This window comes from Desmodus rotundus, chromosome 10 (genome assembly GCF_022682495.2).
Source record: "Desmodus rotundus isolate HL8 chromosome 10, HLdesRot8A.1, whole genome shotgun sequence".
NCBI classification, from domain to species: domain Eukaryota; kingdom Metazoa; phylum Chordata; class Mammalia; order Chiroptera; family Phyllostomidae; genus Desmodus; species Desmodus rotundus.
The window spans coordinates 112,335,029-112,348,790 of record NC_071396.1 but is presented as its reverse complement, the minus strand read 5'-3'; the positions used below and the strand labels follow the sequence as shown (position 1 = coordinate 112,348,790).

General features: G+C 56.0%; 1 protein-coding gene across 1 annotated transcript; it reads right to left on the bottom strand.

Annotated features, from left to right (window-relative positions):
• Positions 1 to 1,000: 1,000 nt before the first annotated feature.
• On the bottom strand, positions 1,001 to 8,201 carry GALR1 (galanin receptor 1). Its single transcript, XM_024580602.3, has 3 exons — positions 7,237 to 8,201; positions 3,354 to 3,419; positions 1,001 to 1,416 (listed from the first exon to the last, which is right to left on the bottom strand). The coding sequence occupies exons 1-3, from the start codon at positions 7,903 to 7,905 to the stop codon at positions 1,099 to 1,101; spliced, it is 1,053 nt and encodes a 350-aa protein (XP_024436370.2). The 5' UTR covers positions 7,906 to 8,201; the 3' UTR covers positions 1,001 to 1,098.
• Between the last annotated feature and the right edge of the window lie 5,561 nt (positions 8,202 to 13,762).

Below are 13,762 nucleotides of genomic sequence, written 5' to 3'. Positions count from 1 at the left end.
GACAGCATTACCATCTAACAAAAGGGAACTTGTTCGTATAAGCCAGGGTATCCCTAGGTATGTCTGTTCCCAAGACTTGGTTTCTTCACACGTTATCTGAACCAGACGTCCAGAACCCTGTCCTCCGGGGGCACGACCGCACCTCGTGTGGCTTACTGAGCCCTGACAAGACTTTGGCCCCTAGAAAGTATCATAGACACATCACCCTCTCAGGCAGCTTTTCAAATTCCACTCCGGGCACTGCCAAGGCCGTGGCCAAGTAGATGCACAATTTTAATGCCCATTTTCATTGTCAGAAATTCATTCACAGTTTCCACTAGAGGAACAGTTGGACTTGGCCCTTTCCCTGACTGGCTTTCCAGTCAATCTGCAAGCCCAAGTTCACGGGGCCGGGTTCACGGGATGCTGCCAACGGCTAACACCCCAGAGTCCGCTCTGACACGCCGCTGACCTCCTGCGATCAACTCCGAGGACGTCATCGCAGACGAGGTGGCACACCTTCCAAGCCCTGTGCGCTATTCACAATGGGCAGCACCTGTGACCGGTGCCGGGAACTTGGCAAAGTCCGAGTCCAGGTTACCAGCTGCGCCCCAACACAGACAGACACTAAAATAAACTCCACAAAAATTTCCCGTGTCACGGCCACAGTTTAAAACACACAGCTTATCACATTACCCCTTTTCTTAAAACAAAAGAAACAAAGCATAAATATTTTTTCTAAATAAATCTGTTTCAAAATACAGATAGTAAATATTCCCACCCACATTTATAGGCCTTTATTCCTCACTCTATAAAGAATTTGCGCATGCCTATGGAACTGTATTAAACCTTCACTTCTTAAGAAGTATAAAACAACGCAGCATTTTCTTTCCTTTTGAAACAGAATTTTAAACTAAAATAAATTTGGAAATAATTTTCACGAGACCTAGGGGTTTCCTCAATGGATCGAAGCTCTTTGTGAACACAGGTGGAGTTTAACCAAAACAATGCGAGTGGCCGTGCAGAGCGCACGCGCAGCCTTGCCTGACCTTCCTCGTGTTTCATGTGCGTCCACGCCACAAAGATGATGCCCAGGGCGAGGGCCCAATGGGCCCCGTCTCACACGTGCGTGCAGTTGGTTGATGGCGGGGTGTCAGGCCGACTCTTGTTGTCTTTGGCGTCACCAGGGGGGGAGCCGGGGCGCGTGGGGCACCGGAACACCTGCTTGTAGGCGGTCCTGAAGTTCTCGGAGAGGAAGGCGTAGATGATGGGGTTCACGGAGGAGTTGCTGTAGGCCAGGCAGTGCGCCGTGACCCTGAACAGGAAGGAGGCCGGCGTCAGCGGGAAGACCCCGAACTCAGCCCACAGGTGGATGACGTGGTGCGGCAGCCAGGAGATCCCGAAGACCACGACCACCACCAGGACCGTCTGCGCCGTCTGGGGGCAGGAAGGAGACCGTCAGTGCGGGGGAGGAGCCTAGCCTCTGCAAATGCACCTTGGCAACTCCATGCCTATTCCCAGGGGTCAAGGAGAGCCTAGGTCTGTGCTCGGTGCCGACCTTCGGGTCACGCAATGGCTGTGCTCAGACTTTGTCAGTGCCTGCCATGCCCTCCTGCAGGGGCAATTCTGCCATGTGTGTAAGTGCGTGTGCCTGATGGGACATGTGCTTCCAGTCACAGAAACAGGAGGCCTGGAGAGGCCTCAGGGCCGCTTCACCATCCTCTGCACTTCCCCAGCCAGGCAGCTGGGAGGAGCGCCTGGCCCCGCCCCCAGCACCTGGGCCCCACCCCAGCCCCTGGGCCCCGCCCCCTGCACGTGGGTGGAGAGATTAGCTGTGACAGCCACTCACTGCCCCAGGCACAACTACTAAGGAGCTCCCAGGCAGCGGAGGACCGTCTGCCCCCAATCTGTTTCTCCATCCCTGCAGGAGACACTGGTTCCTGGGTCACTGGAGGCCCCCAGAGGTCATGGGACCTGCAAACAGGAGCCATCCCCCGCCCTTCGCCCTTCCTGAGACAGCAGCAGCATCTCTCTGCTTCCCAGAACGAACGCCCTCTGGGTATTCGTGTGGCTTCTACCAGGAAGCTTTTACTACCGTGCCTGGTTTGAGGCAGAAGAGGCCCCAGCAGCGTCTGGGTGAGAGCCCACCGCACCGGGCGGCCAGGGGATGGCGCTGTGTCCTGAGCAGGGAGCGTGTCCCTAGAGCGTCAGTCACTGCACGTTTGTAGACCGCTCATATTTACCTTTCTATGATTCGTGGTCCCCGGGCCTTCGCAGACCCATGAACAAGATTGCTTTTCTTGCCCTGGCTGGTGCGGCTCAGGGGATTGAGTGCCGGCTGCGGAACCAGAAGGCCGCGGTTCGATTCCCAGTCAGGGCACAGGCCTGGGTTGCAGGCCAGGTGCCCAGTAGGGCAGCCACACATTGATGTTTCTCTCCCTCGCTTTCTCCTTCCCTTCCCCTCCCTCTAAAAATAAATAAAATCTTTAAAAAATATTTTTTTTTCTTGGTCTGCCTGTAGCCTTGAACATGCGACTGGATTGCAGTGTCCAGCTCATCAGCAAAGAACACGCAGTGGGGACCGTGTCATTCATCACCATAAACATTCAAAAGGAAAAACAAGGTGTCTTCAGATGTGATGTCTAATACTTTGGGGTAAAAATGTGTGATTATAATTTCCTCTCCCCAAATCACACTAATAATCTCATTCTATTTTCTAAAATCAGAAATTATACAGATGGCGTCTGAGGAAGAGTTAAATTACCCCAGATTTGTAAAATAGTTTTTCCCTCAAAATGCCAAGTGTCACATAAGCGGGAGGGTGCGAGATGCTAACACTACTCGAAAGTTCTCCGGATCCACCTGGTAAGAAAGACAACTAGAAAGGGGAGACTCCTCCCTCAGGCCCACTCCCAGCTGGAAGCCTCTGCCTTGGAGTCCACATCAGCGCAAGCCTGGGAGGAACAGAGAAGAACAGGGCGTCTGCTCTTGGCCTTGAGGGGCGGATTCTCTCCAAAGACAGCTAAGCCAGGGCCTTCGGGAACCACGGCAGGGACGGGACATTCACAGTAAAGGGACGACAGTCTGTGCAAACTACGGATGTGGCAACTCGACTACACAGTCCCAGTTAGTCCAGAGCGCAGCCCTCACGGGCTCGGGATCCAGAAAACACACGCGGCCCCGCCTCCCAGCCCTCTGTTGACCTGGGGAGCAGCCGCACGGTCACCCGCAGCGCCCCCGGAGCTGACTTTCCGTCCCCGCCCTGTGTTAGACCTTCTCCCCTTCCCACATTGGGTGGATGTGAGGCTGATGAAGAATGCAAACAACCCAAGCCCTAAACAGTGACACGGGGCACATACACTTGGAAATAGTACCTTTTTCTTCGACGCTTCTGACTTCTTTGACATGTTCTTCAACTTTTTGTGCAAGTGATTAAGGACCTGAAAAACACAGACAATTAACATTGGCTTCCTCAGGGCCCACAGTCCATGGTCTCTGCTGTACCAACAATTCCTGGCATGCTGAACCGGTAACACCCTTATTTACAGAATCATTCAAATTGAAACTCACATATGGCGATAAAGCACCGACGACAGCGAATCGCCATCCCCGTCTGCACCCAGGTGCGGCTCCCGGTCACAGAACCTGGGTGCACAGCGCTCCCGCACAAGTGGCTCTAGAGTTTGTCCAAAAAGAGCCACCTGGTCACCCAGCCCTGTGGGTCCGCCTTCCACCTGGATTTCCCCCACGTTGCTCCGTTGTAACCATCACCGGTCCCGATACCGGTCAGATGCAATGTCAAATCCCAGACATGCACAAGAGCTGGTAGGGGCCGTCCTGCAGCGCCCCATCCCACGGGGGACCGGGAGGCACGCGGGCAAATCAAGCTGATGCCGTCGGGGAGGTTTCACAGGGCCAGCTTTTGCTTTCCTGTGTCCCCTCCGTTCTCCCTCCCCCGGCTGTCATCGCTACAAGTCTCCTTAAAGCAACTGTCCACCCATTGGGCCTCCTTTCCTTACTCATTCAAACCGTAGCCACTGCGCTGAGTTTTTGGTCAGCCTCCACTTGGGGAGCCCAGCCTCACGAGTCGCAGACGGTGAGCGAGGTCTGACAACTACAGCTCCGTCGGGGCGTCTCCGGGGGAGACCTGGGCTTCCTTCTTAGAGAAACTGCCTTTGCCTCCTCTCGCCAGTGTGAGAGCTGCCTGGACACCAGGCGGGCACGGAAGCCACGCCCATCGCCCACCTGCGAGGAAATCTCGGGGAGACTCGCCTCTGCAGGACTGAGGGCTTTCCACTGTCCACCAGCTGCCACATGAGTCGCTGCCGAGTGAGCCTCTGCCAGAACTCAACCACGCTCCAGCCACATCTTGGCTTCCCTCACAGCATGGAAAGAATTTAATCAAATTAGATTTCTTGCCAAAGGCTGCCCCGTGCACTGGAGGCAGACTGCTGGGCAATCAGTCAGACGTAACGGAAACTGCAGGGCTCCCCTGCCAACCACGGGGGGCCTGGTGCTGGCTCAGTGGCCGTCATTGGGTGTGACTCTCCCATACCCTCCTACAGCGGCTGAGCCTCACCCATGGCTCAAGACTTCCACTTGCTACAGTAGCATCTGGGGTCGCCCTGAGCGAGCACACGCCCCACTGGTCAGGTGACTGCTCTGCCAACAGAAATCGTGGCATCAAACACTGGGTGAAAGGCCCAGGTCAATGGGGAGGAGCTTCTGCAGGAGCAAATGAGGAGGCCTTCCAACGGGGGAGGTAAGAGCAGGAAGCAGGACCCGCCTGGGGAGCCTGGTGAGGTTCCTTGGTGGCAGCCTTCCCAGAAGGAGGACACTGGCCACTGAGGACAAGGGACAAGAGGAGACAGTACAGGAGAGGCAGCCAAACAAAATCAGAGAGGGACACCTGGACAGGAAGCCGGGACAGAAAAGCCGGACGTTCTCTGCTCCATAATGCAGTCTGGGGTCTGTTCACGCCCTCCACAAACCGCAGGGCCACGCCAGTAACTTCAAACCACCCGAGGAGCGTTGCTGCGCAGTAACTGGACAAAACACCCAGTCCGTTTTTCCTAGCTGCTCCGCCCTCCGGCCCTCGCTACGGGCGCCTGTCAATATGTTACGATGCGTCCCAACCCAACGCAGGTCTGTCACGGGAAGAGAAAGAACGTGGGTGTCACGGTGAGTTACGAACACATTTCCTCAGAAGGTAAGGGCGGTGTCCTGGCAGCCTCTCTGCGCTGTTGTGTGCGTGGAGGAGGGTGTGCAGGAAGCACGCACTCAGCCCTGAGCAGGGTGGGGCAGGGTGGGCAGCAGGTGCCCCGGAGCTGTGGAGGAACTTGGGGGTGGGCATGCCACGTGTAGTGGGCTTCCTGAAGTTAACATTCACGTGGCAAAATCCTTCACTGGAGAGCTTACTCCGGATGGCTGAACTGAACAAAAGCCACTCGAAGTTACAAATTATCTCCCTCTATTCAAGCCACGAAATGAATTAGCTTAATTAGATTGACTTCAGAAGATATGTTCAGTTATGCTTAAAAGCAAACTATTTCCACATTTAAAAAGTCCCCATGATCATGGACTCACTGAATTTTAAGTACGCATGTTCAAACTTTGCTCTGATAGAAATGTAGCCTAGTTTACCCTCGCATCAAGAAGACCTAAAGACTTCTGGGAAATGAACAGATTATGCTTCAGTTCTAATCTGTGGAATTACGAATTAAGAGGCAAATAGCTGAAGACTCCCTCTAGTCCTCAGCTTCACGTCCCCAAGGCCCTCACCAGCTGTCCCTTCCCTCGGAGGACCGGGAAACCTACGTGGAAACCGCTCCGGAGCCGCCTGCCAGCTTTCCGGTCCGAGTCTGCCGCTGCGTTCCTCCAACACCCCTGTCCCCCGTCAATAAAGCAGCGATGACAGCTCCAGCACGGGGCAGCGGGCAGAAGAAACGGTCCAGGGCACGCGCCAGGCCACTGTGCGGGGCAGAGCGCGCCCCTGCTGCACATCAGCAGCAGATGAGGTGACTGAAGCAGCCACTCGCCCAGGAGCTAAGTGAGCCTTCTTCTCCAAATTCCCTCCCCTCTCACGCAGCCCATTCTTCCAGATGCTCCCCGAAACCGTGGGCCACCCCTCCAAGCAGACACAAGTCTGCGCCGTGGACGTCAGGGAGGGGAACGCAAACCCAGTGGCTCGTGTGAAACACGGTTGCTGGGAAACGGCACTTTCTGAACCGAGTGAAAGAAACTCCTGCCATACCTCACCCGGGCACCGTGCCCTGCGGTCCGGCAGTGTCAGACGAGAAGGAGATGCACAGAGGGGTGGACCTGGAACAGGGCATGTTTCTGAGGGCCACAGGGCAACACCTGGACAGCAGCGTGGGGACTGGACTGTGTCCCTGGGACGCTGTCACAGAGGATGGGGCGTGTGTTCCTCTTCCCTCAGATGTGAACAAGTCGTGTCCAATGTGAGACTGCGGATGGGTGTGAAATCTTCGAGACGGGGTGCTGTGTTGTGCATGGAGGAGGAGGTGCGTGAGCAGAGCTGTGTGAAGGGGAAGTGAGAACGGTGTCTCAGAGAGTGTGACAGGTCCCCGAGCTCAGCCCAGGTGCACAGTCACACCTGCCACCTGACCACATACATCGTTTACACAACCTTCCTAAAAAGAACCAAAAGCCCCCCTCCAAAGTTCTCTGGAGACTCCCGTCAAGTCTCGGAGAAGAAGCGCTGTTTCGCCGGTTTATAAACCTGGACTTCTGCGTGACATAAAGTGGGAAGCTCTGTCCCCAGGGGCAGTGGCTTCATGCAGCGACAGAGCCAGGTCCCCCAAAAGCCTCCCAGGTGCCCCACGGGAAGGAGCCTCACCAGAGTCACCACCTGCCATCCCAACTGAGTGCCAGCAGGGTGGAGGAGACCCGCCACCCTGGCAAAGGAAGCCCCTCCCCCTGCCGGCCCACAGGGGCCTTGCACCCCCCACCCCTGTGACTCCTCAGTCATGCGCAGGCCTTCCCGGTTTGAGTTGCTAAAACCGCGCAGATTTCCCTCCACCCAGAAGTGGGCTGAGCACCTAGGGACAACCTGGGCTGCCGGCAGCCACCTGGAGGGGACGCACAACTCTGGGAACACAGTGCAAACTTTCCCAGCGTCCCCCAAACTCCAGGTAACTTCCTCCACGAAGCCCAGCCGACAAACCCTGCAGAGGACACAGGGACCAGTGAAAGCGGCGGGGGCTCAGGGAAGTGCCCACCCCCGCCTGCGCCCACCTTGGCGTAGCAGAAGCAGATGAGCAGCAGCGGCAGCAGGTAACCGAAGACGAATGTGCACACCACATAGGCCTTCTTGTGGCGCTGGTCCGGCCACTGCTCCCAGCAGAAGGTCTGGTTGCCCGGGCCCCGGTGGAAGAGGCGTTGGTGGTAGGCCACTGGCGAGGCCATGGCCACGGACAGAGCCCAGATGCAGCCCACGCCCAGCAGCGCGTTGCGGGACACCCGCAGGGAGGCAGAGCGCCGGGAGTGCACGATGGCCACGTAGCGGTCCACGGACATCGCGGCCAGCGTGAAAATGCTGACCAGCATGGAGACGGTGAAGAAGTAGTGGATGAACTTGCAGATGAAGGCGCCCAGCACCCAGGTGGGCAGCGCATACACGGTGGCCTGGAAGGGGATGCAGAAGAGCAGGTAGGCCAGGTCGGCGATGCTCAGGTTGAGAATGAACAGGTTGGTGGTGCTGCGCGGCTTGCCGGGTTTGCTGCGCGCCAGCACGGTGATCACCAGGCTGTTGCCCAGCACGCCCAGCGCGAAGATCAGGCCGAAGGCCACCAGCGTGATGAAGTTCTCCACACCGATGCCCAAGAACGGCGGAGGGTCCGGGGTCGGGGGCTCGGGCCAGCTCGCGTTCTCCTCGCTGAGATTCCAGGATGCTGCCAGCTCCATGGTCCTCGGGGGAGCCCGGGGCGCGCTGGTGAGGGCTGCCTGCCGGGGACAGAGGGTGCCGAGGCGCTCCGGGGTCCCAGTCCCGAGCACAGAGCGCGAGGTTCCGAGCCTGAGCCCCCCCGGTGGCCACACGCTCGGGCGGCTGTGTCTAGTGGCACCGTCTCTGTGCGGGTCTGCCTGACAGCTGGATCTTCCCCGGCGGAGATGGTCCTGAGAGCGCAGTGCACCCCTGCCCGCGCGTCCCTGCCCTCTGCGCGGCTGCGGAGCCGGGGAGGAGGGACCCGCGCGGTGCAGCCTTGGAGGTAGAGAGAGCCCCCTCACTGCACCTTACCAGCCCGGCCGAGTCCCTCGCTGCGGCTGCGGCTTCGCGCTACACCTGTTGCTGGAGCCGCTCCCTTCCCGCGCGCACCCGAGGCTCTGCAACGCACACAGGGCTCGTCTTGGTTCGTGGAGAGCGCTCCTTGCGCCTCCCAACTGTCGCTGGGGTCCCGGGTCGTCAACAGGGTGAGCGCGCTTTCTGGGCTTTCCCGGCGGTTGGCAGGGGGCTGCTCCGGTCCCTTCGTTGCCTCTGAGACCTAGTCAGGACGCAGCCTGGCTGAAACGCGCACCTCCCGGGTGCCGCCCCTGTCCCCGGAAGTCACTGCACGCGGAGACTGGGCCAATCCCACTGGATGGGTCGCCGCCCACCACCCCTCGCTGTAGTCAGCCACGCGCTCTGCAAGGTGCGGACCTGCCGGAGTCCAGCGAAGGCAGGGGCTCCGGCTGCAGCACCCAGACCCGCGGCGAGGGCGGCGCGGCCGCTCAGTGCGGGGGCGGGAGGCTCTGGGTGCGCCGGCCTCCGCACCCGTCAGCGCCCTGCGTCCTTCTTCGAGCCCAGGCCGCCAGTGAGAGCGCTCCCTGCCCCGTGATAAGCCCCGGGAAGTCAGCGATTGGCACCCAACCCGAGTTTTGTGAAATCCCTAATCCCCACCCTCCTCCTGCCCACCCCGGGAGGAAAGAGGCAGGACAGAACAATGAAGAGTGCATTTGGGTTCTCGTTACAAACAGGCAGACACGAGACGAAAGGGGAAGGTGTCGTGTTCACATCACGCAGCCCGAGGTCGGTTCTGCCTCCCATTGCTCATGGGCGTGACACACGGACACACTGACGTGAGGTGGGTGTGAAGTGCAGGGGCGCGTCTAACAGGACGGCTGTGATGCCAGCAAGAAGCATAGCTGCTGAAGGGCCGCGCTGCGCGCCAGCGCCATCCCCGCTGGTAATCTCCTGGTTCCCAAACTCGAGAGCCAGGCGGGCTCGTTCATGCGCGGTGTTTGCACGATTGCCTTGCACTCACTCTCAGACACAAGCACGCATCCTGCCTTCTCCCAATCACGAGTGTCCCGGTGCCCCTGACGCCGCGCTGGGGGCTGGGGCGCGACGCTGAGATGCGGGCTGGCGCTGGGACGGGTCCTCCTCTGCCCCGGGAGCCTGGGAAGTCACTCGTGTCTCATTTCTCTTTCACTTTATCCCACTGGCTCTACTCCGCCTCACTTCCAGGATGTTGATGCAGTTCGATGAACACCTGCCGTGCACCAAATAGTTTACCTGCGTTCACCGTGTGGCTCCTGAGAAAGAAGGTACCTACCAAGGAGGGCTCGCAGCCGTTCCTGCCTGGGGGCCTCTCACCAAAGCACAGCCGGGGAGCAGCCTGCAACGACCTGCCTGCCTGTCCCGGGCTCCTGCCGGCTGAGCAGCCCTTATGCAGGGATCCTCTTTCAACCAATAGGACAGAAGCTTTCTCTGTCCAATTAGGGCTGTTTGGCTCATCAGCATTTTCACAACCAATCAGAGTGGTTTCATTCTCTAGAGTCAGGACTGTGCTTTTTGGACCAATCAAATTGCCAGGATTTGGAGCCCTAATTTGCATAAGGGTGGGCCAATCAGGGACCGGGGTGGGGCTTCTCTCCATATAAATCAGTTCTCCGCTCTCTGGAACAGGGTATTTTTCTTTTTCCGTTAGAGGTGTGGTGCTGTGTTTTCCCCTTGGAGTTCAACCCCCAATGGAGGGGAGCAAAGTGGAGCAGAGCTGTCTGGGTAGAGAGGGGCTTGGCCCAAGACACCCTCACAGCTAGGCTGTATCACAGTTGAGCTGGTTGCTCTGAATAAAGTTTTCTTCTTCAACATCCCTCATGCGGGATTCCTGTTGGCATTGGGTCCACACTAACCAGCAGCTGACAATTTAATACTGGCAATTCTCTTGCTAGGAACTTACAATACAGCAAGACAAGGGAGTTTCTTGCAGGGAATTGTTTTATCCACACGCATTTCCCAAAGGACGAAACTGAGTTTCAGTCACCCGCATATCCAAGGATCTACTAGAACAAGAACACCGCATCTTCCCTACGAGGATGCCGCCAAAGCCCGTCAGGCTGTCTTGCCAGTCGGGGTTGCTGTTCCTCCCAAGGGGCCAACTGGCCCACACTTTCTCGGTACCGTGCGGACAGCTCCGTTGCTCTGAAAGTTATTTGTAGTAGGATTTGGAAGAGAATGGTTTTTATTGTTACGAACTCCTTTCCACATGGGACGTGTATGATGAAATTATATCCCGTACCCATGTAGCCACCACCCAGCTTAGAGTAACAAAAAATTGGTAATAGAATGGTAGCTACTTTCATATTCCTCCGCAATCACAGCCTCCACCTGCAGGTAACCTGTGTGGTCTGTTAGTAATCTCTGTATACGTTTCTGCCATATGCGTGGGTTCTTAAATAATAAATCGGTTTTTTCTTTATTAAATGTTATGCGATGGGTCTCATGATACTTCTTTTTCCCTTAAGGTGTATGTGTCTGGTATTACTGCAGATATGCCAACATTCTTTGCTCTTTTTGGCCTGCTAGGTAATTTGCAATCTTCCTATATCCTGTGATTTAGAGTTATCTCTTGGAAACAGTGCATAACTGAATTATTTTAAAATCCGATTTGACAGTCTCTAATGTTTTTAACGGGAGAGTTTAGTGCATTTACATTTATTGTTGTTGAGCCACACGAGCTTATTTTTAACATTTTAGGTGATGCTTTCCGTTTTCTGTCCGTGCTCCTTTGGAGCACCTCATGTTTCACACCGTTTGGGTTTCTCTTTAAGGTGTTTCCTGTGCGTTTCACCTGACATGGCAGGGAGGAAGGCGCTTGTTACAGCAGCTTAACCTGACCGGAGCCGACTTGCATGCTCCTTCGGCAGGAGAGTGTAGGGCAGATGCTCTCGCCGACGGTGAAGCCCTTCGAGAGCCGCGGCGTTTCAGGAAGTTTCAGCTCTGTTCCCCATCATAACACGTCGCCATGTGTGTGTCACGGGTGCCTTTCCCGGTCCTGAGACTCCCAGTCTCTCGTGGGTCAACATGTAGCTCGGTTCCGGATTGCAGCGCTCGCTTCTCCACGGAGCTAACGCCGGCTTCTGGATCGGCTCCTCCTTCAGCTCCGTGTCTGGGGAGCGCAGTACTCCCGCCCAGTGCTGAGAGGCCTCTGTGTCCGCCTGTGTGTGTCCTCGGTGCTGTCGGCTCAGACCACGGGCCTGCTCAGGACGCACGTCCGTCCACAGCACGGTCCCTGTGGGGAGGTGGGGGCCAGCCGGCACACCTGCTCTTCTCTCGGCCCCCAGACCCAGGAGCGGCTGCACAGGTGCAGTAGAGCTCCCAGCCCCGAGCAAGCCACTGTCCCTGTGGTCACTACACCTGTCACTACACAGGGACAGTGGCCACTACACCTGCAGGACCCTTGTCCTGGATTCTTTTTTAAAATTATTGTTACTCCAATACAGTTGTTCCAGTTTTTCCCCCTTTGTCCTCCTCCGCCCAGCCTACCCACCCCCACAGTCCATCCCCATGACCCATGGTGTCCATGTCCATGGGTCATTCACACATGTTCTTTGACTAGTCCCTTCCCCTTCTTCCCACCATCATCCCCCACCCCCTCTCCTCTGGCCACTGTCAGTCTGTTCCTCCTTTCCATGCCTCTGGTTCCATCTTGTCCATTAGGTTCCTCTTCTAAGTGGGATCATACGGTATTTCTCTTTTGCCACCTGGTTATTTCACTTATATAATGTGCTCTAGACCCATCCATGCTGTCGCAAAGGGTAGGAGCTCCTTCTTTCTCTCTGCTGCATAGGATTCCATCGAATAAACGTGCCACCGTTTTTTAATCCACTCATCTACTTGGGCGCTCAGGCTGTTTCCAGCACTTGGCTACTGGAAATAGCGCTGCTATGAACATTGGGGTGCACAGGTTCTTTTGAATTGATTCCTCCTGGATTCTGAGAGGACCCAGTCCTCTCTGCTCCTGATCCCTGGCCACGGCAGCCACTGCAGCCACGTCCTCCACTGCCCCCTCCTCCTTCTCCCCTCCCACACCCGAAATGTCTGAGCGGACGAAGGGTTGGGTGTAGCCTGTGCTGTCCATTCTCAGGCTTCACCTGGGGACGTCCCTTCTCATGGCCACTGTCTCTTGGTGACTTTAAACAGCATATTTTGGAACTCAGAGTGAGAATCCGATCGCCCTCCCCATGCTGAGGTCTGTTGTGGCCAGCTTTCCCCGAGGGTAATAACCCATGTCCCTTTGTCAGGTTTTAATTATATACAGGATGCAGAATAAAAAGCAGATGTCCAGAATAAAAAACATAGAAAAGAAAACACTTAAAATAGTATCTCAGTACATCTACTTACCCACCTCAGATTGAAATCGCAGATACGCCTGTTACCTTTGCGTCCGAAACTAACACGTTACTCTGCTGAATGAGTGAGGGAGCGAGCGAGCGAGCGAGCTGTAGTAAATCAGCATTAACAAGTCGGTAATCCTGGCAATACTTCTAAAGACTTCCCTATGGGCCACGCTGTAGAAACCACATGTGTAACTTTATGGCGTTCTATCAAGTTAACATTATTTTCACCGTTTTACAGGCAAACAGCTAAGTCTCAGGAGGTACCCGACTGTGTGCCCCTTTGAATGCCGGGATGGGACTTAAAGCGGGGCCGGGCCCGCCCACCATGACACCCCCAGTGTCTGTCCTGTGGCTCACGTGTGGGCTCTGTCACGGGCAGTGTCCCTGCAGGAAGCCCGCTGGGGTCTCCTCGAGGAGAAGCACCTGAGTGTGTTTTGTCTGCTCAGTGCCCCGGGCAGAAGCCAGGAGCTCTGTCTCCACCATTCTGTAGCAATTTCTATTCACCACACAGTGTCTTCACCCTGCTTCAGAGCAAATGTCTGCCTGTCCACGCATGCCAGCCAGAAATGCCAGAGGCTCTGCATCCCCCGGCCTCCCAGGCTGCGGGTGCCATGTAGGGCGAGGAGCGAGCCCGTGGGGCCACAGATGACAGTGCTGAGCTCAGCCGAGGGGCAGAGTAGGGGCCTGGCCCAGCGGCTGGGTCCAGCCATGCCTGAAGCTGCACTTGTCAGTGACATGAAGTAAAATCTCCTCTTTTTCAAGTGAACTGTATTTGTTTCTGCAGCTGAGAAACACCTGCTATAGCTCTGCCTCCTGGGAAATGTACACAACACAGCTGTTTATGCCCAACTGGAGAATTTCAATGCATGAGAGAAGAGAATGCACAGTACGCTGTTCTGTGGAGAGATACTCAAAGACAACTCTTTTTGGTCTGTTCTCCAGATTATGTATTTCCAGTATTGAAATATTTCATCTTTCCATTAATTTCTCTTTCTCCAGATGTCAGGTGATCATTATATTTACCCTTAACATCTTTAAGAAAATAAGGGTCAAAGGAGAGTGAGGGGCCGTGACAGAACATTTGGTGAAGCAATCTGTCCTCCGTATTAGTTACCACGTGGAAATATTTCTCTGACCAAATATTTTTAGTCACAATAGAGGGAAG